General features: G+C 39.8%; 2 protein-coding genes and 1 long non-coding RNA gene across 3 annotated transcripts; all 3 read left to right on the top strand.

Annotated features, from left to right (window-relative positions):
* Positions 1 to 7,294: 7,294 nt before the first annotated feature.
* LOC128159230 (uncharacterized) lies at positions 7,295 to 7,756 on the top strand. Its single transcript, XM_052822297.1, has one exon. It carries the CDS (start codon positions 7,295 to 7,297, stop codon positions 7,754 to 7,756), a length of 462 nt encoding a protein of 153 aa, XP_052678257.1.
* A 70-nt stretch (positions 7,757 to 7,826) lies between these two features.
* LOC128159229 (uncharacterized) lies at positions 7,827 to 8,474 on the top strand. The gene has a single exon (XM_052822296.1). It carries the CDS (start codon positions 7,827 to 7,829, stop codon positions 8,472 to 8,474), a length of 648 nt encoding a protein of 215 aa, XP_052678256.1.
* Positions 8,475 to 11,616: 3,142 nt separating this feature from the next.
* Positions 11,617 to 14,812, top strand: LOC128160566 (uncharacterized). The gene is made up of 3 exons (XR_008240303.1): positions 11,617 to 12,179; positions 12,517 to 12,649; positions 14,321 to 14,812. It is a non-coding gene; the product is annotated as an uncharacterized LOC128160566 (long non-coding RNA).
* Positions 14,813 to 24,664: the final 9,852 nt, after the last annotated feature.

The following is a 24,664-nucleotide window of genomic DNA, read 5'->3' as shown; positions in this document are numbered from 1 at the left end:
CAATAGATCAGTGCGTGTAATGGCAAATTATTTATACTCAAATTTTGAAGAAATAAAAAGTTAAAAGATCTGCGAATCTTGATATTTACAGTCCTATATCCCAATGACAATTACTGGCATATAGACCAGTAAACACAAGCCTATTTTAAACAATACCTATCAATACAATACCTACATGCATTTTTATTCATTGATGTGAGTATGCTTGAAAAAATAATCCCCTCAAACAGTATAAAAGTTAGTTTGGTAACATGTTTCAACTTTCTTAATAACTAGCAGGAAACTTATAAAAGTAACAAAATTCTCTACCAAAAAATTTAGAAACTACCTCTGACTGTTGATTGTATCCCCTACATATATGAATGGATCCTACATAAATGTACATGCAACAAACAGTTGTAATACATGTATTTTAAAAATGAATATATGTACATATTAGCATATGTGAAAAGTGTTTTTTTTTTTTTACAATAAATTTTCTAACTTTCAAATGATACATATGTGATTTTGTGTGTATTTTCCAAGCTTTTGTGGTGAGGGAGGGGATAATTTTCATATTAATAATAGAATACCAGAATATGTAATATGGTAATAGCTGTATCTTTGCACACATTTTTTTTTTTTTTTTTCGCTTACAGATTTAATAAGTTTGAATTTCTTGTGTGTGTGGTGTTTGTGGAATAGTTTCCCGTACGGGCTATCTAATAGCCCGTGACGTCACATGGTGGGAACCCCTGCGCAAGCTAAAAGGGATTTGGACCCAATCGCCTTTCTAGCAGTTGACAGCAACGGATAGAGATGCACAGGTGAGTTCGGGGTAACCCACGGTTAATATCATAGGCAGTGTTAGGTATATAAACACCATATTGGCGCCCAACTCACTGCCCTGAACTCATGGTATATATAAGACAGGAAAAAAATTTTTCCCGCAAAGTGTCAAAGCTGTTTATTAAGCGTTTTTTCTGTAGATATACGGGTGTAGCCGCCATTTTGGGGGCCACCACGTGGTTAGGATTGTAGGGTTAATTCATGAATTTATTTTCACCTCTGCATATTTTGTGCATAGTTTTCCCATTTAAAGTTTTCATTCCATTGTTGATAGGTATTGTTTGTTGCATTTAGCACATATTTTTGCATTTTCTCGCATAGTCTGTGTTGATTTTGACTTCGAACTTTTTGTGTATTGTACCATTCCCTCATCATGAATGTTTTATTTGAAGAGGCTTTGCAAGCCTTGGGGTTAGACGACACTTTAACACCCGATGAGGAGTTTGAGTATATTAGTGGCAGACATCTTGGCCCAGATACAGTAGGTGTTAGAACTCCGGGCAATATTGGTTACTGTGTTCCTAGCACTTGTAGGGTAGATCAGGCTGCCGGCCCATCCCGCTTTCCAGGGGGGCAGGCAGACTATCCCCAGTGTGGGAGGGGGGTTTGGCAGGGTACAGTAAGGAAGCCAGAGGTCAAGGTGGCACACTCTGTTGTGCCTGGGCCAGCCAGTAGTATTCAGCCAGGGGTGTCCCCCGGCTCTTCAGTAAGATGCAGTTCACCAGTTTGTTATAGGGAATTTGTCCCGCCTAGCGATTATGTAGGGGTCCCCATGTCACGTCTTTCCCATGTGACCCTTACCCGTAAGTGTGACCCAACTGTTAGGGATGTTCCTGTCAACCGAGGGCCTTAGGATACCATTGGAGTCACCCCGCTGCATCCGCCTAATGTTCAAGGGGACTTGAGACCCCACCTGCTAGACCTTGACCCTCCCATCACCCCGTCCCCCTCCAACCCCCATGCCCGGTGGGCATGTCAGGCCCACATACCAGCCCACACCCCAGCCCTGTAGCTATTGCCCTACTAGTTCAACTTACCAACCCCAGGACCCTGCTAGTGTAAACCAAGGGCAGCTTGTTGATTTGCCACATGCATCTCAAATTGTTGATTCTCAACCCCAAGCTTCACTTGCTCAGCCTAGCCCTGCCCCAGGGAATAGTAACTCCATGCCAGGTAGTAGGCCCCCTCATTGGGTGCCTCGCCATCCTTCCCCTGGGGGGGAGTACCTTGCCATAAGGGTCCAGGAGTCCTTGGTCCATACCTCACAGGGATCCTTTGGTCTGCGTATGTGCACTGCTGTAACCCAGCTGGTCGCACCCAGCTGTTATTACCCCACACCCCAGCCCCGGGATGATCAGTATGTTACTATGCAGGGGGGGACAATGTTGGGCAGCACCAGTATTTTACAGGTTATGCGGTCCCAACGCCTGAGCCCTCCCCCCAGCCTTACATTCCTGAGGGAGAGGGAAGTAGAATAGCACAAGTCCAGCCACAATATCATGAGCCCTTGTCTGGGGAACCCTATCTCCCGGGTGACCATTCATACATCCCAGTACCCCATGTATATGAGCCCCCCGCTAGAGATGTACCTCCCCATACAAGTCACGCGCAGACTCTCGCTGCGCCTTGCAGTCCCCCTGAAAATGCGCGGATATCTGCAGCATCTCACCATACCCATGAAGATGTGCCGTTATCCGCAGCGCCTCATCATCCCCATGAACACGCGTGGTTATCCGCAGCGCCTCATTATCCCCTTGAGCACGCGGGGTTATCCGCAGCGCCTCATCATCCCCATGAGCATGCGCGGTTATCCGCAGGGTCTCGCCATGCCCCGGAGTTGCGACCTATGGCTCACCTAGAGATGTGCAGCTGCCTGCGGTGCAGTACAATCCTCAAGACTATGCTGCACTACCAGCCAGTTCCAGCCACCCGACCGTCTGGAATAGACCTAGATATAAGGATCTCCGCTACGATGGCAAGTCGAACTGGAAAGCCTTCCTTCATAAATTTGTTCACCTTTCGTGACACACAGTGGAATGAGACCAAGCAACATGATCAATTCTGTTTCTTCCTGGAGGGCCCGGCCAGTGAGTATTACACTTTGATGCTGGAGACTACCCCCTGCCTGAGGTTCAGCGAAATACTCAGGAAGTTTGACAAGTGCTTTCGCTCATCAGCACACGACCTCACTCATCAACTTAATTTCCAATCGGCGACTCAGAATAGTGGTGAATCCCTGCGACAGTGGTCTGACTGAGTGCTCACCTTGGCTACTCGTGCATTCCCCCAGCTACCGGATGTTCATGCCCAGTCTTAACCGCGTCTGTGTTATGGAGCGGAGGACCGGGAGGCGGGTTTGTATGCTTTGGATGGCCAACCCAAGACTGTGGAGGAAGCTGTCAACCGCATGCAGTACTTCCAGCATTCGCGTCAGAGCAGACCCCCAAAGCCTAAGCGGGAGGTGGTTAGGGTCATGGTGGATAAGGACAAGGTATCTGTAGATAGCCAGAAGGATGGTGAAGGGGAGAGTGAGATTAAGGAACTCAAGAGCCGCATACAGCAGTTTGAGAATTGAGGGAGAGTGGCAGGGCCCCAGCAGACCCGATGTCTCCGTCGCTGCCACCTCCTCCACAAGGAGGGCCGGGGGCACCCAGAGCTAGCCAATGTTTTAAATGTGGTGAGACCGGGCACTTCTGGAGGAAGTGCCCCACCAATGTAGGGAGGAGGACTGAAGCAGGTGCTGGTGTGGGTGGGGACTGCCCCCTCAATACCGTGGTGGATGTCGAGAGGATATGGGTCATGGAGGATCCAGATCTAGCTTCAGGGAAGGGAGAGACAACCAGCCACCAAGGACTGTGCGTACACCGACGCCAGACCAAGATGTTGGGTTGGAGAGACAGAGAACAAATGACAATCAAGAGGACCTGCAGAGTGTGAAGCCAGAGTTTGGTTAGTCAGGGGAAACCCGTTGCTCCTGTCTTAAGCATTCCAAGCAGCGTGGTGGATTTGGAGTGCGTTTCAGGAATCAGCCCATACTTGAACCGTTTTCTGAGGAGAAGCTGCTGACTGAAGAGGAGGAACCTCTGGTTCCTAGTGATGAGATCCTGACTCCAGTGGACCACAGTCTGGAGCTGCAGGAGCCACCGAGGGTGGATACGACCTCAGAGTCTGGGCCCCTGGAAACAGCGAGAATGGAAGTCGGATGCCTTTGAACCCACAGGCAGTCCCTACGGAGGGGGAGTTGTGTGTCACAGTAAGCCAGCATTGCCCACGGACTGCATTTACCATAAAGCTGATGATCCAGGGAGCCCCCATTGAAGCTGTGGTGGATATCGGGGCAGAAGTGAGTGTACTTGGGAGGAAGTTCTATGACAATTTGGAGTCAAAGCCCCCCATTAAGAGACAGGTCACTTTGCTGCAAGCCGGAAGTGGAGCCCATCTCCAGGGATTTGTTGCCGGCCCATTTGACCTTGGTGTAGGCCAGCACACTCATCAGGTGGATCTCTATGTGGCCCCTCTTAAGGACAGGATGTTGTTGGTAGTGGTGTTCCAATCATCGATTATGATCGAAAATCCATTGATTGTTATCGCATTCTAAGCGCTCGATCATAAAAGGTTTCATTACGATTAATCGGTTAAGGTTTTTTCCCTTTCAACGAGCACATATCATAAACAGAATATTCCAGACGCGAACTATCTAAACCCTAAAAAGGCGCGCGGTCTGAAAAAAGCTGACATGACAGACGAGCTCGATATTCTTACTCGGGAAATATAGCACATTCTAGATTTTGGACGCATTTTGGTTTCAAGAAAATTAATGTTGGACTGCCTACAAAGGAAAATCTTTTGAATATAGTTTTTTTATCGCTAAACATAATAAGTAAATCAAATTGCGAAAGCCTAGTAATGAGTCTGTTCATTGTAACTTGTTTATTTACATTTATTTAGCACTACACTATAAAATATAAAAATTTCTGATTATAATCGATAATTAGTTAGTTGCGGGAAACCGATTATCGATTATGAAAATCTCACCCATCACTAGTTGTTGGGAATGGACATCCTATGGGAACACAAGGCTAAGATGGGCCTGGAGCTCGTGGTGATGAACTTGTGTGGGGAAGAGATGCAGATGACCTATGGTAGAGGTGAGACGCAGAGCGTTGCTCGCATGACGCTAGTACGCGAGGTCTGCATTCGTGCTGGCTCTGCTGTATTGTGCCCCTTCAAGTTGGACAGGAGTCTGTCTGAATTCATGACCATCCCAGGGATAGAAAAGTTGTCAGAGGCGTTGCTTATGCCCCATACTTACCATGCCGCTGGAGATGCCTTCGTGGCTTGCATGGTGAACGCTTCGGAAAAGGATATTACTCTGAAGGAGGGGAGCCTCCTGGGAGAGATAGTTGAGGCTGATTTGCATGTGCCTGTGCCCTACCCTAGGAGAGTGGCCCGGAGTTTAGCTGAGTGTGAGCCTGGGGGATCCCACCCTAAGGTGCCCGCCCATTTGCAGGACCTGCTAGAACGATCCTCTGGGGAGCTGAGTGAGGAGGAGCAATCCCAGCTCACTGAATTGTTGTCAGAATTTCAGGATGTATTTGCCTGGAGCGAGTTCGACTTTGGAAACTTTACTGCTCTAGAGAATGATATTGATACTGGCAGTGCGGCGCCTATCAAGGAGAGGGTGCGGCATACACCAGCATTCTTTTTGGATGAAGAAGAGGCGCATCTCAAGAAAATGCTGGATGCTGGGGTGATTCAGCCCTCTATGTCTGATTGGGCGTCAGCGCTGGTGCTCATCGGTAAGAAGGATTGACAAGTTCGATGGTGCCTGGACTACCGCAGGCTGAACAACGTTACAAGGAAGGATGTATTCCCTCTCCCATTGATCGACGAGTGTTTGGACACTTTGTCAGGGAACATTTGGTTCTCTAAGCTGGATGCGAACTCCGCCTTCCATCAAGTTATGATAAGCCCTTAGGACCGGAAGAAGACTGCCTTCGTCACCCGATATGGCCTGTTCGAGTTCTGACGAAGCCTTTTGTATGAGGACCAGAGCAGCGGACTGGTTTTAAGGCCCTCCGGAAAGCTCTCACTTCACCCCCAATCTTAGCCCTCCCAACTGCCGAGGGCGAGTTTGTACTGGACACTGACGCGTCAGTGGAGGCGATAGGTGCTGAGCTCTCACAGATCCAGGAGGGGCAAGAAAAGCTGATAGCCTACAGTAGTCTCAGCCTGTCAGCAGAACAGAGGAGGAATTGCACTACCCGGAAGGAGCTCCTAACAGTTGTCAGATTCACGCACATGTTCAGACATTACTTGCTTGGCCGTAAATTTGTCGTTCGCACGGATCACCATAGCCGTATTTAGTTGCTCAACTTCAAGTACCCTCAAGATCAGCTTGCTCACTGGCTCGAGGAGCTTAGTCAGTACGATATGGTGATCCAGCATAGACCAGGAAGGCACCATGTGAACGCTGATGCACTGTACAGACCGCCACCCCCATCCAGGTGTAGGGGGGTGGATTTCACCGTTAACCTTAGTGATTTGCCTTGTGGTGGCTGCATTAAGTGTACTAGAGCCCACCAGTCCTGGATTGCTTTTGCGGATGAAGTTGACAATGTGGCCCCTCAAGCTAGGCCTGGTAGTTGGACATATTCCCCCTTGTTGGGGGAAGAATCTAGCCTTAAGGAGGATCAGAGCCCCATCATCGTTGACCGAGAAGAAGCCTGGCCCTCAATCAGCGAGGCAGCTCTGGGCTATGTCTCCAAGAAGCTTATGGGCCGGATCCGTAAAGACGACTGTGAGGGTCAGAGCAGTCCAAATGGCCCATGCCAGTCTCAGATCCAAATAAGTCATTACCCCCAGTTTCGCCTGTATCATGGGAATTTCCTCAGAAGGCTTGGTTGGCCCGCCTTCCTTGGTGGGCCTTATCCCCGAGGAGATGAGCCATAGCCAGTTAAATGACCCAGAGCTTAGTCTAATCTTGGATTGACTGCAGGGAGATGTGGAGCCGGAGGAAGACAAATTGTTCCTAGCCAGTCCAGCTGTCAAACATGATTATATCAACAGGATTTTGTTGCAGTTTGACAACGACGGGGTCCTTTGGAAAGAGACAGAGGAGGGGGGAGAGAAAAGGAAAGTTCTCGTCGTCCCCATAGAGCTGAGGAGAGTCTGCCACTCTGCTATGATGTACCGGCGGCTGGACATCAAGGGATCGAGTGCACCAAGGCCATGATGAGAGAGCATTTGAATTGGTACGGGATGATGTGGGGGGCCGGATGATGTGGGGGGCCGAGAGGTTTGTTAGCACTTGTGGCCCCTGCAGTAGAAAAAAGCGCCCACAGTGCCACGCCAGTGCAGAAATGATTAAGTATCATGCCGGGGCACCCATGGAGAGGGTGCACCTTGACTTCCTGGGACCGCGCCTCGCCCTAAGACTCCAAAGGGGAATGAGTATGTCCTAGTCATGGTGGACCAGTTTACTAAGTGGGTGGATTGTGTCCCCCTCCCCTCCCAGACAGCTGAGGTTACTGCCACAGTGGCAGTGGACGAATTCTTTGTTAGGTTCGGCTGCCCCCTTGAGATATTTACAGATCAGGGGCGCAACTTTGAAAGTAAGTTGTTTACTGCTGGGTGCGACCTCCTCGAAATACATAAGGCCCCCACCACCCCCTACTGTCCGTCTGCCAAAGGACAGGTGGAGCGCTACAATAGAACCCTTATGGATGCGGTAAGGTGTTATATTGATAAGGCCCAAGACTGTTGGGACGAGCATCTGGCCCAGATAGCGGGGGCCTTCCGCTCTGCAGTCAATCGTAATTCAAGGTTCACCGCCAACAAACTCATGCTTTGTAGAGAGGTCAATACGCCAGCTAGCCTGATGTACAGGTCCCCCCTGCAGGAGGGCCCTGCAGATATGGAGACGTGAGGGACCTTGAAGACAAAATACAGACTGTTCGCAGGACAGCCAGGAGGCGCCTGCACACCCCTTAGGAGGGATGAAAAGAGATTATGACATCAAGGCCACTACCCGCCCCTTTGAGGAAGGAGATGTTGTGTATGTGCTGGACACTGCGACGGTGAAGGGGAAGTGTTGCAAGCGTAGGCTGTCCTGGAAGGGCCTGGGTATCATAGTCAAAAAGCTGACCCCCCACCTGTACCAAGTAAAGACCAAGTCGGCAGTCATGGTGGCAAATCACGACCGCTTGAAGAAGTGTGTTGACAGGGACATCCCCTCATGGCTCATTCGGTTTAGGGAGAACTTTGAGAACTCTGAGAGTGCCAAGCAGGAGACCGGGAGCGTCTTGGCTTCCAGCCCCCCTGCAGGGGCAGCGGGTGCCTGCAAGCTTCCCGAATCCCCCTCAGGCAGCAGCCACGCCGAGGTCGGCCCCCAAAACACTCTCCTGCTGCCAGAGGGCCTCCTGACAGTTCTCCCAAGCCCCCCCAGACATCAGGGGCGTCCCATGGCATGGCAGGCGTGCCCCCTAAGGGGCCACCATTGTGGCATGAAGGCAGCGCTGGGGTGCCTACCGAGCAGGCCGGCGGAGACAGAGGAGACCCGATGGCTGGCCCCCACAGCAGGAGGAGACGATTGCCACTCTCTTCCTGCCCCTTTCCCAATTGTGCCGAGAGGACGAACAAGTTGAGGGATCATGTGACGCTCTCCCACCTTCACCCTGTGTTTAGGAGGTCCATGCCCTTGGGGGATGACGCCACGGCTATGCGACTAAGAGTGTGCGAGTGGTTGACTGACCAACTCCTTCGAAGTTTGGCCACGTTGACAGACCTGATCCAGAGTGTTCCCACCTTCAGGGAACCTGGCGCAGGTATCCCAGGCGACTTGCGAAGGCCAGTCTTTCAAATCTATTGTTTAGCTAATTAAATCTCAGCTTTTGCTTAAGTAACTATAATAGATAAGTTTCCCTTTTTTTTCATACGGAAAATACAAAGAAGTTACCATATGTTATGATATGGTACAAAAGAAAATTACATAATGGAGCAGGTGCCCTCTGATGATTATATCTTAGTTATTACTGGTCCTTACTTTAGTTTCTGTTCATTTTCTTTTCATAGGTTGCAATGAAATTTGGTATACAGAAGTATCATAATATCTCGGTCAAGTTTGATTTTGGGTACGATTGAGCAATTTTTGACAGAGTTATGTCCCCATACTTCGGGCCTGCAGCCTCAGGCTGTATGGAATACAACCCAGGATAAATCCTCAAACCCCTTGTTTGGACCTGGATACTATAATAACATTGATTTGGTACTATACACTTTAATAAGTTCAAATGATGTATAAATGGGGCGCGAGATAATTCAGAATTATAAAAAAAATTGTTGGTATTTTAAAAAATCTTCTCCTCAAAAAATCCTTGGGTAGTGTAGATTTAAGTTTTTCAAATCATGGTCCCCGATGGTAGGACGGGGCCACCATGGGGGGATCAAATTTTACATGGGAATATATAGAGAAAATCTTTAAAAATCTCCTTCTTAAAAACTATTTGTCCAGAAAAGCTAAAACTTGTGTGGACGCATTCTCAGGTTGTTTAATCATGAACTTGTTGTTTCTGGTTGTAAAGTTATCGTCTACTATAAATCTCAGCGAGAGTCGTCAGGGCTGAAAAAATTAGACGGAAGTCTCTTAAAGGTGTTACACAAGGATTTAGCCAATCAAACTGTGTACTTAATCAATTGTAGTTCCATTCATATAGAGACAATTTCTTTTCTTTTATTTCTTTTTTGGCACAATTTTTTTTAGGCCTACAGTATTAAATTTGGACTCATTTGCTAGGAAAATTATTACTTGAGTGGAATTGTCACACTTAATTAAATGGAACTGTTATTTATGGTAGATGCGTATGATGCAACTTCCTGAATGGTGCCGAGTCTGTTTGTCAACATGTGGGTATATCCCTTTAACTATTTTTAGAATGTGTGTAGGACAACAAAGTAGTGCTTTGTGTATGTACATTTATTGGGACATTTTAAATCAGAATGCGTGACACATGTAAGAAAAGAGTATTTGCAATTTTAAAAGCAAGTGTCAAAATTGAATTATTATTATCATTTGAAGGAAGGAATTGAAATTGTTTGATGTACACCCTTTCCCAAACTGTAAAATTCCCTACTTTTACTTTCATTTTCAGAGTTTTTCAATACACATGCATTTTGCCGGAAAATGAATCTGACTTCACACCACGAAATTTTAACAGGAAAGAGACAATTTGATGAGCTTTCATTCCAGAGGTCTGTCGTTGCTGAACGAAAATTCAGGCTGGAACATAAACATTACCACCTATGGAAAATGAAGCTCCATGCTGGTAGGGCATATTCGTTGTTTACTTGCAACTATAATGATAAACGTGTGTTTCTCTTTCGTACATCCTCTCATTTATGTGAACAAACTAAATTTCCAACAAGTTTCATCATTTAGATAACAACTTCTATAGAAAAAAAAATCATCACTTGTTCATGTAAACCAAAAGTTTCTATCAATATTAGGAAATAAATATTATCATTATTTATAAAGAAGTTAACTATTTTTATTCAAGTAAATTGATGAAATGACCCTATAAGGCATTGATTTAGATAACATTCAAAATTACTGATAAGATTGTAGTGTTTTTGCAATTTTAAAATTGTTTGTACTATTAAATTTTCTTTTTTACATATTTTTACATAGTATGGTAATTATGATAATGTTTTGAGAGTTTTTTAAATTTAACAAGCTCATCAAAGAAAATCATAGTCCAATGGGATCAATTTTCTGATATGGAGTTCCATTGTACCATAAGAGAAAGTGAGGAAAATTTGAAACAACTAATTGCATCTGTTTCAGGTGCTGGAGTAGGTTAAGGTTTTTAGCTCACTTGAGCTGAAAGCTCTAGTGAGCTTTCCTGATCACTTTTTTTCCGGCGTCTGTCTGTCTGTCCGTCCGTCCGCCTGTCTGTCTGTAAACTTTTTACATTTTCGACTTCTTCTCCGAAACCACTGGGCCAGTTTTAACCAAACTAGCCACAAAGCATCATCACTGGGTGAAGGGGATTCAAGTTTGTTAAAATCTGGGGCCCTGCTCTCTTTCAATGGGAGATCATTAGGATTTAATGAAATTTTGTTGATATTTTTCAAAAATCTTCTCAGAAACCATTTGGCCAGGAAACTGAAACTTGTGTGGAAGCATCCTCAGATAGTGTAGATTCAAGTTTGTTCAAATCATTGTCCCTGGTGGTAAGGTGGGGCCACAATGGGAGGTGGGGGGTTTGGAGTTTTACATACAATATATAGAATGAATCTTTAAAATACTTCTTCTCAGCAACCAATCAGCCAGGAAATGTGAAACTTGTGTGAAAGCTTCCTCATGTAGTGTAGATTTAAAGTAGTGAAAATCATGACCCTCAGGGGTAGGGTGAGGCCACAATGGAGGGTCGTACTTTTACATAAGAATATAGTGTAAATATTTGAAATTTTATTCTCAAAAATCTTTTATGTAAAATTTACATAGCATAGGATTATAAAAATAGAAAAAAATTTAAATTATCTTTGTCTAAAAACCACTTGCTTAGAAAAGCTGTATCTTTACTGAAAGCACCCTCGGATAATGTAGATTTTAATTCTTTCCAATAAAAATCTTGAGGAGTAGGGTGGGGCCACATTGGAATTCCAATTTCTTTGGAAATTGGATTTCTGAAAGTAAGGAACTGGGTGGGTCAAATGAATTTGATTGTATGTGAATTGGTAGAGTTTTAATTATAAAATATTTTAAAATATATACTGTATTGACAATAATTTTGCAAAATTAATTAGCTGCTATATGGTAAACAGTACATGTTCACAAGTGGCTGTAAAGGTGTATTATACCAGTAATAGCTCTCTGGAAAATTTTAATCAACCAACTTCAATAAGTGCTTCTGTATTGAACTGACATTCAGGATGTCATAAAGATGTATTTTATCATTAGGAATACAAAAACTTATGAAAATAATTTTTATACCATATAGATTTTCTAGAATTATTATTTTTATAGAATAAAAGCAAAGGGGGACAACTCTTCAAGAAAAGGGAACGGTCATTAATAAGGACATGTTCCACTGTTACATGTTGATACTTATATATGAAAATAATGTCCAAGTATACTAATTACCGTATTAAGTCCATACATATCTGTTATGATCCCAGATTCATTGAATCTGGGGCTATTATGGATCGAATACCTTAAATGAATGACAACTCTTGCAGGAAAGTGCACAAGGCCTCCAAATCCAAAATATGACTATGGAAGTTTTATTGCCCAGACATGTGATTGTCTAGAACCAATTGGATGATGCGTTATATAGAATATTCATATTGAGGTAAAATAATATATATGGAGGTATAATAATATATGATATTGTGTCAAACCACACATTAATATATGATATAATGATAAAGATTAAAAACTATGATTTTCATAGAACATGATGAGAGTGATCTCGTAAAGGTATTGCCCCATCTCAGTGAGTTCTATGTTTTGTACTGATGTTGATACAACCACTTTGGTCCCTATTTGCATTTCACGCGCAAAATCGTCGTTTATGCAAATTCTCCCCCTTAGCCAAGTTGGTTAGGGGGAGTTTCTCCCACATAGCAGCAGTGAAAGGTTAACAGGTATATATTTTGTAAACTTTCATCCTGTTTATTATATTTTAGAGCTGCCATGTCTTCTAAGAGAAACTCCATTCTTTGATGACTGATGGAAAAGCCTCATCACTTCCTTTGCTAAAGAACTTGTTATCTTAATCACTAGCCATTAATCAGTGACCACCGTTATCAAAGCTTCCAGGTACATTATGGAAGTCTCTTCTGGCACCATTTTTTTTTGCAGTCCCTGACTTTGTCTTAGAATTGAAATTATTAACTTTTGCTATTTAATTCCTTTAGTAAACTTCTTGTTTCATATTTAATTCTATTAATTAATGTTGAATTGGTACTCATAAGTTCAAACATTTCAGATTTAATTTAATTTAATTTTTTTTCTCAACATTTCACTGATTCAATTTTATTGGACATTAAATTATTTACTATACAGAAGATGAATTTTAAAAGACATTTTCTCCAGAGTTCAGCAATATCTTAATAGAAGATCAGAATACTTTTTCATCCCTTAGAGCCAGAAGTAGATTTCTTACACTAGCATACTGTAAATTCCTAATTAAATATGAGAAATTGATATCTGCATAAAATCGGGAGGAGCACATCTTGCTGAATTTAAAATTTCATTTTCATTTTTCGGATGAACTTAGATAATTAGAAATCGGGATACAAATTTGCTATTTCATATTCTCGTGTCTTAAATAAAAAACAATTGAATCGCAGAATGAAGTACTTGCATAAAATATGGAATCTACAGTATGACATTTATAAATAATTGATAAATATTTTCTGCAAATTTCATTTAATTTCATAAAATTTTAGTTGACTTCTTAAAGGTCTTTAGCAAGGAAATAGCCAATCAAAATAAACTTTGTTAATTACAGTTATTAGTCATTCCATATATATGTATATAGTCACAATTTCTTCGTATATCTTACCTTCTGCTGAATTGTAAAGAAATCATTGGCTAACAGCAGTCACGTGGAGACCGTGTATATTCCATACACAGTCAGTACAAAATATACCGGGGTATCTTCCCTTTGAGCATTATGACATCATTCTTAGAGTATTGTGACATCAGGTTTCGTACCCAGATTGAAACTTGTAACTTTGTTATAAGACGCTTGATTTTCATTGTTTAATTAATTTTATGTCATTAACACAAAGGCAGTCGGTAAGATATAATCATTACATAGTCATGTAGTGACCGGGTATGGGATGATACCTGGTTAGTAAATTTGCCTCACCAGGTATGAAATTTACTAAACACGTATTATCCCGTTCCCGGTCACTATATGACTATTAACTAATAATACCCCCGCTCGGAAGGAGAGGGGGTAAACTGTTTACCCTTGTGTGTCTATCTGTCCTTCTCTGTGTATGTCCATATTATTAACAATTTTTTTTATCGCAGATGCTTGAAATTTTAACACACTTTTTGTTTAGGCATGCCTTATGGTGGGATTCATTTTTGTACTAATGAGATGTCAACTTCCTGATAAATGACACCTTTATTTTTTTGTAGCCTTACTTGTCAAACAAATAGTCATCAGAGATTTCTCAGCAACTATTCATCAGAGCTGCTTGAAATTTTATAACAATCTTTGTTTAGACATGCTATATGGTATGATTTGTTTTTTTTTTTACAAAACAGACATCAACCTCCTGTTAAATGATGACCTTGCCTTTATGTATTTTCACATTAGAGCCGGGTATCACTAGCGGTTATCACAGATATCTCGTTTCCTTTTATGGTATCTTATCTTAGGCCTATAGTATTGATTCTGGAATCATTTGCTAGGAAAACTATCACTTTAGTGGAATGATCACATTGAATTAAATGGAACTATTTTTTTTTTAGACACGCATAATGATACAGCTTCCTGGATCGTGTTGAGTTTGTTTTTCAACCTGTGAAACCCATTTGTTTTTAGGGGTGGGTATGCTTATATTTAATTTTCTCTCCTAGAAACCAAGCAAGTCATTATTTTCCTGGTCTCAAGTTAGTCTCAAAGCATTTAACAATAATTTCTATTTCATTTATAATATACTGAGAGTTTAGTTAATGAACTAAGGCCACATAAAGTTGAAATAATGGTTCTCGGGTCAAATTTTCTAGAAATGGATGTGAGAGGGAAGCATTTTTGCCCTTTTTATTGTTGATGAAATAGATGAGGGAGGCTTTTTTTAATAATCATCGCCCATCTTGGGTTCCAAAAGCGTATGTTTTATAAAACTGTTAAAATACAGGTTTCGTTGATGCCACTTATTCGTTTTCATCACGATGTAGCTCATTTGTGGTCTTGCCTAAGTCTACAGAGACCGGAATACTTAGAGTATCTAACCTTTTTTTATGATTTCATGTCTTTGTAAAGGTGTAAGAAATTATAACCCTCCAATTACCCTCCCTTCATTTTCATCGATGGGAAAATCACTCAATGAAACCGGGTCTAATTTGTTCTGTCCTAGCTTTTTTAATGAAACTTCTTATCTGAATTTCTACTACTTATACCTCATCTCAAAGTTTGTTAATTTTAAACATAAAATTCTATAGGATTTGAAATTTGATTTGGTTTGAAATGTGTCAATTTTGCAAATTTTTTTCAATTTTTTTTACTTTCTGCCCTAGGGAATTTTTTTCTGCTCCACATATAAAAGTTATCGCTCAAAGGCATCAAATTGTCGAATAAAAAAGACCTTTTACCTCTTGGTTTGTTCCAGGGGTCTTATCAAAGTTTATATTTCATGCCCAGTTGATGAATACCAGTGATATAGCTGTAAAGTTGCTCTCAGTGGACTATAGCAATTGACCAGTTCATATTAATAAACATAATGTTGCTCCCATATTGACAGTTTCAATATCCTGAGTACAGGTACATAGCTGTTGGGTTGCTCTCAGTGGAAAAAATAAATTGTGTCGGGTATGAATGAATGACTGTTTTGTTGCTCTTAGTATACCATAACATAATATGGTTTTCTGAGGTGAACATATGTTTAGCCTACTGTACTAAGGTGCAATGGTTATGTTCTTACCAGAAGGTTTATGAATAGACAAGTTATATTAATGTATAGATGTTGTGTTGCTCTCAGAAGACTACCAATTGCCTTAGGTACCACTATTGATGTTAAGTTTCTCTCAGTCACCATCAATAGACAAAAAATACTAATGTGTAGCTGGTTTATTTCACTCAATAGACAGTATTCATAGGTCAGTGTACTGAATAATACCAGGTAAATAGGTGCTAAGTTGTTGGGTTGCTCTCAGTGGAAAGTTTGAATTGTGTCGGGTACGAATGTATGACTGTTTTGTTGTTCTTAGTAGACCGTACCATTAGCAATGGATTCTTGGTATCAACTGCATCATCATTTGCCTTGAGTACTGTTATGAAACTGGATTGTACAACTGTACAGTAGCTTTTAGTATAGCTACCAATTGGTTTCGTTCTTTAGAATAATGTGTTGCTCTGAGTTGACCATATGGATGGCTTAGGGTTCTGATGTATTACTATTATGTTGCTCTCAAAGGACAGTGTGAATCGTATTGTGTAACATACGTGTAACTTGCATGTTGCTCTGATTAGACGGTATCAATTGTCTGAGTTACTGTTGTACAATTGGTAGCTCTTCCAATGACATTTGATCAAAAGGCTAGATTACTTATTGAAAACTGTTGTGTTAATCCTAGTGAACTGTATTATTGCCTAAGATGTTATTATGAAATGCCAGGTTGGTCTCATTGGATGATAGAAATTTGTTCTTAGTGATTAACACCAATAGCCTAGTGTACTATTTTAGAATTATTATGTTTCTCTCAGAGGACCTTATGAATAAGCTAGGGTATCATGCATAACATAATATTGTTTTTTTAGGTGAACATATGTTTAGTCTTACCAGAAGGTTTATGAATAGACAAGTTATATTAATGTATAGATGTTGTGTTGCTCTCAGAAGACTACCAATTGCCTTAGGTACCACTATTGATGTTAAGTTTCTCTCAGTGACATTATCAATAGACAAAAAATACTAATGTGTAGCTGTTTTATTTCACTCAATAGACAGTATTCATAGGTCAGTGTACTGAATACTGCCAGGTAAATAGGTGCAAAGTTGTTGGGTTGCTCTCAGTGGAAAGTTTGAATTGTGTCGGGTACTAATGTATGACTGTTTTGTTGTTCTTAGTAGACCGTACCAATAGCATTGGATACTTGGTATCAACTGCATCATCATTTGCCTTGAGTACTATTATGAAACTGGATTGTACAACTGTTCAGTTGCTTTTAGTATAGCTACCAATTGGTTTGGTTCTTTAGAATAATGTTGTGTTGCTCTCAGTTGACCATATGGATGGCTTAGGGTTCTGATGTATTACTATTATGTTGCTCTCAAAGGACAGTGTGAATCGTATTGTGTAACATGTGTTTAACTTGCGTGTTTCCCTGATTAGACGGTATCAATTGCCTGAGTTCCTGTTGTACAATTGGTAGCTCTTCCAATGACATTTGATCAAAAGGCTAGATTACTTATTGAAAACTGTTGTGTTAATCCTAGTGAACTGTATCATTGCCTAAGATGTTATTATGAAATGCCATGTTGGTGTCATTGGATGATAGGAATTTGTTCTTAGTGATTCACATCAATAGCCTAGTTTGCTATTTTACAATTATTATGTTTCTCTCAGAGGACCTTATCAATAAGCTAGGGTTTCATGCATAAGATAATATGGTTTTCTTAGGTGAACATATGTTTAGCCTACTGTACTAAGGTGCAATGGTTATGTTCTTACCAGAAGGTTTATAAATAGACAAGTTATATTAATGTATAGATGTTGTGTTTCTCTCAGAAGACTACCAATTGCCTTAGGTACCACTATTGATGTTTAGTTTCTCTCAGTGACATTATCAGTAGACAAAAAATACTAATGTGTAGCTGTTTTATTTCACTCAATAGACAGTATTCATAGGTCAGTGTACTGAATAATACCAGGTAAATAGGTGCAAAGTTGTTGGGTTGCTCTCAATGGAAAGTTTGAATTGTGTCGGGTACGAATGTATGACTGTTTTGTTGTTCTTAGTAGACCGTACCATTAGTATTGGATACTTGGTATCAACTGCATCATCATTTGCCTTGAGTACTGTTATGAAACTGGATTGTACAACTGTTCAGTTGCTTTTAGTATAGCTACCAATAGGTTTGGTTCTTTAGAATAATGTTGTGTTGCTCTGAGTTGACCATATCGATGGCTTAGGGTTCTGATGTATTACTATTATGTTGCTCTCAAAGGACAGTGTGAATCGTATTGTGTAACATGTGTTTAACTTGCGTGTTTCCCTGATTAGACGGTATCAATTGCCTGAGTTCCTGTTGTACAATTGGTAGCTCTTCCAATGACATTTGATCAAAAGGCTAGATTACTTATTGAAAACTGTTGTGTTAATCCTAGTGAACTGTATCATTGCCTAAGATGTTATTATGAAATGCCATGTTGGTCTCATTGGATGATAGGAATTTGTTCTTAGTGATTCACATAAATAGCCTAGTGTACTATTGTACAATTATTATGTTTCTCTCAGAGGACCTTATCAATAAGCTAAGGTATCATGCATAACATATATAATATTGTTTTTTTAGGTGAACATATGTTTAGCCTACTGTACTAAGGTGCAATGGTTATGTTCTTACCAGAAGGTTTATGAATAGACAAGTTATATTAATGTATAGATGTTGTGTTTCTCTCAGAAGACTACCAATTGCCTTAGGTACCACTATTGATGTTAAGTTTCTCTCAGTGACATTATCAATAGACAAAAAATACTAATGTGTAGCTGTTTTTTTTCACTTAATAGACAGTATTCATAGGTCAGTGTACTGAATAATACCAGGTAAATAGGTGCTAAGTTGTTGGGTTGCTCTCAGTGGAAAGTTTGAATTGTGTCGGGGACGAATGTATGACTGTTTTGTTGTTCTTAGTAGACCGTACCAATAGCATTGGATACTTGGTATCAACTGCATCATCATTTGCCTTGAGTACTGTAATAAAACTGGATTGTACAACTGTTCAGTTGCTTTTAGTATAGCTACCAATTGGTTTGGTTCTTTAGAATAATGTTGTGTTGCTCTCAGTTGACCATATCGATGACTTTGGGTTCTGATGTATTACTATTATGTTGCTCTCAAAGGACAGTGTGAATCGTATTGTGTAACATATGTGTAACTTATGTGTTTCCCTGATTAGACGGTATCAATTGCCTGAGTTACTGTTGTACAATTGGTAGCTCTTCCAATGACATTTGATCAAAAGGCTAGAGTACTTATTGAAAACTGTTGTGTTAATCCTAGTGAACTGTATCATTGCCTAAGATGTTATTATGAAATGCCATGTTGGTCTCATTGGATGATAGCAATTTGTTCTTAGTGATTCACACAAATAGCCTAGTGTACTATTTTACAATTATTATGTTTCTCTCAGAGGACCTTATCAATAAGCTAGGGTATCATGCATAAGATAATTTGGTATTCTTAGGTGAACCTATGTTTAGCCTACTGTGCTAAGGTGCAATGGTTATATTCTTACCAGAAGGTTTATGAATAGACAAGTTATATTAATGTATAGATGTTGTGTTGCTCTCAGAAGACTACCAATTGCCTTAGGTACCACTATTGATGTTTAGTTTCTCTCAGTGACATTAGTAGCTTTTATGAAAAATGACAAAAAATACTAATGTGTAGCTGTTTTATTTACTCAATAGACAGTATTCATAGGTCAGTGTACTGAACAATACCAGGTAAATAGGTGCTAAGTTGTTTGGTTGCTCTCAGTGGAAAGTTTGAATTGTGTCGGGTACGAATGTATGACTGTTTTGTTGCTCTTAGTAGACCGTACCAATAGCATTGGATACTTGGTATCAACTGCATCATCATTTGCCTTGAGTACTATTATGAAACTGGATTGTACAACTGTTTGGTTGCTTTTAGTATAGCTACCAATTGGTTTGGTTCTTTAGAATAATGTTGTGTTGCTCTCAGTTGACCATATCGATGGCTTAGGGTTCTGATGTATTACTATTATGTTGCTCTCAAAGGACAGTGTGAATCGTATTGTGTAACATATGTGTACGGTAACTTACATGTTTCTCTGATTAGACGGTATCAATTGCCTGAGTTACTGTTGTAGAATTGGTAGCTCTTCTATTGACATTTGATCAAAAGGCTTGATTATTTATTGAAAACTGTTGTGTTAATCCTAGTGAACTGTATCATTGCCTGAGATGTTATTATGAAATGCCATGTTGGTCTCATTGGATGATAGGAATTTGTTCTTAGTGATTCACACCAATAGCCTAGTGTACTATTGTACAATTATTATGTTTCTCTCAGAGGACCTTATCAATAAGCTAGGGTATCATGCATAACATAATATGGTTTTCTTAGGTGAACATATGTTTAGCCTACTGTACTAAAGTGCAATGGTTATGTTCTTACCAGAAGGTTTATGAATAGACAAGTTATATTAATGTATAGATGTTGTGTTGCTCTCAGAAGACTACCAATTGCCTTAGGTACCACTATTGATGTTAAGTTTCTCTCAGTGACATTATCAATAGACAAAAAATACTAATGTGTAGCTGTTTTATTTCACTCAATAGACAGTATTCATAGGTCAGTGTACTGAATAATACCAGGTAAATAGGTGCTAAGTTGTTGGGTTGCTCTCAGTGGAAAGTTTGAATTGTGTCGGGTACGAATGTATGACTGTTTTGTTGTTCTTAGTAGACCGTACCAATAGCATTGGATACTTGGTATCAACTGCATCATCATTTGCCTTGAGTACTGTAATAAAACTGGATTGTACAACTGTTCAGTTGCTTTTAGTATAGCTACCAATTGGTTTGGTTCTTTAGAATAATGTTGTGTTGCTCTCAGTTGACCATATCGATGACTTTGGGTTCTGATGTATTACTATTATGTTGCTCTCAAAGGACAGTGTGAATCGTATTGTGTAACATATGTGTAACTTATGTGTTTCCCTGATTAGACGGTATCAATTGCCTGAGTTACTGTTGTACAATTGGTAGCTCTTCCAATGACATTTGATCAAAAGGCTAGAGTACTTATTGAAAACTGTTGTGTTAATCCTAGTGAACTGTATTATTGCCTAAGATGTTATTATGAAATGCCATGTTGGTGTCATTGGATGATAGCAATTTGTTCTTAGTGATTAACACCAATAGCCTAGTGTACTATTTTAGAATTATTATGTTTCTCTCAGAGGACCTTATCAATAAGCTAGGGTATCATGCATAACATAATATTGTTTTTTTAGGTGAACATATGTTTAGTCTTACCAGAAGGTTTATGAATAGACAAGTTATATTAATGTATAGATGTTGTGTTGCTCTCAGAAGACTACCAATTGCCTTTGGTACCACTATTGATGTTAAGTTTCTCTCAGTGACATTATCAATAGACAAAAAATACTAATGTGTAGCTGTTTTATTTCACTCAATATACCGTATTCATAGGTCAGTGTACTGAATAATACCAGGTTAATAGGTGCTAAGTTGTTGGGTTGCTCTCAGTGGAAAGTTTCAATTGTGTCAGGTACCAATGTATGACTGTTTTGTTGCTCTTAGTAGACCGTACCAATAGCATTGCATACTTGGTATCAACTGCATCATCATTTGCCTTGAGTACTGTTATGAAGCTGGATTGTACAAATTTTCAGTTGCTTTTAGTATAGCTACCAATTGGTTTGGTTCTTTAGAATAATGTTGTGTTGCTCTCAGTTGACCATATGGATGACTTAGGGTTCTGATGTATTACTATTATGTTGCTCTCAAAGGACAGTGTGAATCGTATTGTGTAACATATGTGTAACTTACGTGTTTCTCTGATTAGACGGTATCAATTGCCTGAGTTCCTGTTGTACAATTGGTAGCTCTTCCAATGACATTTGATCAAAAGGCTAGATTACTTATTGAAAACTGTTGTGTTAATCCTAGTGAACTGTATCATTGCCTAAGATGTTTTTATGAAATGCCATGTTGGTCTCATTGGATGATAGGAATTTGTTCTTAGTGATTCACATCAATAGCCTAGTGTACAATTGTACAATTATTATGTTTCTCTCAGAGGACCTTATCAATAAGCTAGGGTATCATTCATAAGATAATATGGTTTTCTTAGGTGAACATATGTTTAGCCTACTGTACTAAGGTGCAATGGTTATGTTCTTACCAGAAGGTTTATGAATAGACAAGTTATATTAATGTATAGATGTTGTGTTTCTCTCAGAAGACTACCAATTGCCTTAGGTACCACTATTGATGTTTAGTTTCTCTCAGTGACATTATCAATAGACAAAAAGTACTAATGTGTAGCTGTTTTATTTCACTCAGTAGACAGTATTCATAGGTCAGTGTACTGAATAATACCAGGTAAATAGGTGCTAAGTTGTTGGGTTGCTCTCAGTGGAAAGTATGAATTGTGTCGGGTACTAATGTATGACTGTTTTGTTGCTCTTAGTAGACCGTACCAATAGCATTGCATACTTGGTATCAACTGCATCATCATTTGCCTTGAGTACTGTTATGAAGCTGGATTGTACAAATGTTCAGTTGCTTTTAGTATAGCTACCAATGGGTTTGGTTCTTTAGAATAATGTTGTGTTGCTCTGAGTTGACCATAATGATGGCTTAGGGTTCTGATGTATTACTATTATGTTGCTCTCAAAGGACAGTGTGAATCGTATTGTGTACCATGTGTTTAACTTGCGTGTTTCCCTGATTAGACGGTATCAATTGCCTGAGTTCCTGTTGTACAATTGGTAGCTCTTCCAATGACATTTGATCAAAAGGCTAGATTACTTATTGAAAACTGTTGTGTTAATCCTAGTGAACTGTATCATTGCCTAAGATGTTATTATGAAATGCCATGTTGGTCTCATTGGATGATAGGAATTTGTTCTTAGTGATTCACATCAATAGCCTAGTGTACTATTGTACAATTATTATGTTTCTCTCAGAGGACCTTATCAATAAGCTAAGGTATCATGCATAACATATATATTATTGTTTTTTTAGGTGAACATATGTTTAGCCTACTGTACTAAGGTGCAATGGTTATGTTCTTACCAGAAGGTTTATGAATAGACAAGTTATATTAATGTATAGATGTTGTGTTGCTCTCAGAAGATGACCAATTGCCTTAGGTACCACTATTGATGTTAAGTTTCTCTCAGTGACATTATCAATAGACAAAAAATACGAATGTGTAGCTGTTTTATTTCACTCAATAGACAGTATTTAGAGGTCAGTGTACTGAATAATACCAGGTAAATAGGTGCTAAGTTGTTGGGTTGCTCTCAGTGGAAAGTTTGAATTGTGTCGGGTACGAATGTATGACTGATTTGTTGCTTTTAGTAGACCGTACCAATAGCATTGGATACTTGGTATCAACTGCATCATCATTTGCCTTGAGTACTGTTATAAAACTGGATTGTACAACTGTTCGGTTGCTTTTAGTATAGCTACCAATTGGTTTGGTTCTTTAGAATAATGTTGTGTTGCTCTCAGTTGACCATATCGATGGCTTAGGGTTCTGATGTATTACTATTATGTTGCTCTCAAAGGACAGTGTGAATCGTATTGTGTAACATATGTGTACGGTAACTTACGTGTTTCTCTGATTAGACGGTATCAATTGCCTGAGTTACTGTTGTACAATTGGTAGCTCTTCTATTGACATTTGATCAAAAGGCTTGATTACTTATTGAAAACTGTTGTGTTAATCCTAGTGAACTGTATCATTGCCTAAGATGTTATTATGAAATGCCATGTTGGTCTCATTGGATGATAGGAATTTGTTCTTAGTGATTCACACCAATAACCTAGTGTACTATTGTACAATTATTATGTTTCTCTCAGAGGACCTTATCAATAAGCTAGGGTATCATGCATAAGATAATATGGTTTTCTTAGGTGAACATATGTTTAGCCTACTGTACTAAGGTGCAATGGTTATGTTCTTACCAGAAGGTTTATGAATAGACAAGTTATATTAATGTATAGATGTTGTGTTGCTCTCAGAAGACTACCAATTGCCTTAGGTACCACTATTGATGTTAAGTTTCTCTCAGTGACATTATCAATAGACAAAAAATACTAATGTGTAGCTGTTTTATTTCACTCAATAGACAGTATTCATAGGTCAGTGTACTGAATAATACCAGGTAAATAGGTGCTAAGTTGTTGGGTTGCTCTCAGTGGAAAGTTTGAATTGTGTCGGGTACGAATGTATGACTGTTTTGTTGTTCTTAGTAGACCGTACCAATAGCATTGGATACTTGGTATCAACTGCATCATCATTTGCCTTGAGTACTGTTATGAAACTGGATTATACAACTGTTCGGTTGCTTTTAGTATAGCTACCAATTGGTTTCGTTCTATAGAATAATGTTGTGTTGCTCTCAGTTGACCATATCGATGGCTTAGGGTTCTGATGTATTACTTTTATGTTGCTCTCAAAGGACAGTGTGAATCGTATTGTGTAACATATGTGTAACTTACGTGTTTCTCTGATTAGACGGTATCAATTGCCTGAGTTACTGTTGTACAATTGGTAGCTCTTCTATTGACATTTGATCAAAAGGCTTGATTACTTATTGAAAACTGTTGTGTTAATCCTAGTGAACTGTATCATTGCCTAAGATGTTATTATGAAATGCCATGTTGGTCTCATTGGATGATAGGAATTTGTTCTTAGTGATTCACATCAATAGCCTAGTGTACTATTGTACAATTATTATGTTTCTCTCAGAGGACCTTATCAATAAGCTAGGGTATCATGCATAAAATAATATGGTGTTCCTAGGTGAACATATGTTTAGCCTACTGTATTAAGGTGCAATGGTTATGTTCTTACCAGAAGGTTTATGAATAGACAAGTTATATTAATGTATAGATGTTGTGTTGCTCTCAGAAGACTACCAATTGCCTTAGGTACCACTATTGATGTTAAGTTTCTCTCAGTGACATTATCAATAGACAAAAAATACTAATGTGTAGCTGTTTTATTTCACTCAATAGACAGTATTCATAGGTCATTGTACTGAATAATACCAGGTAAATAGGTGCTAAGTTGTTGGGTTGCTCTCAGTGGAAAGTTTGAATTGTGTCTGGTACGAATGTTTGACTGTTTTATTGTTCTT

This window comes from Crassostrea angulata, chromosome 8 (genome assembly GCF_025612915.1).
Source record: "Crassostrea angulata isolate pt1a10 chromosome 8, ASM2561291v2, whole genome shotgun sequence".
Taxonomy (NCBI): domain Eukaryota; kingdom Metazoa; phylum Mollusca; class Bivalvia; order Ostreida; family Ostreidae; genus Magallana; species Magallana angulata.
This window is presented reverse-complemented; position numbering and strand designations above follow the sequence as displayed.

Bases quoted from the DNA above. Each gene is read 5' to 3' on its own strand.
- LOC128159230 (XM_052822297.1), top strand. From the start codon at position 7,295: ATGGTGGACCAGTTTACTAAGTGGGTGGATTGTGTCCCCCTCCCCTCC.
- LOC128159229 (XM_052822296.1), top strand. From the start codon at position 7,827: ATGAAAAGAGATTATGACATCAAGGCCACTACCCGCCCCTTTGAGGAA.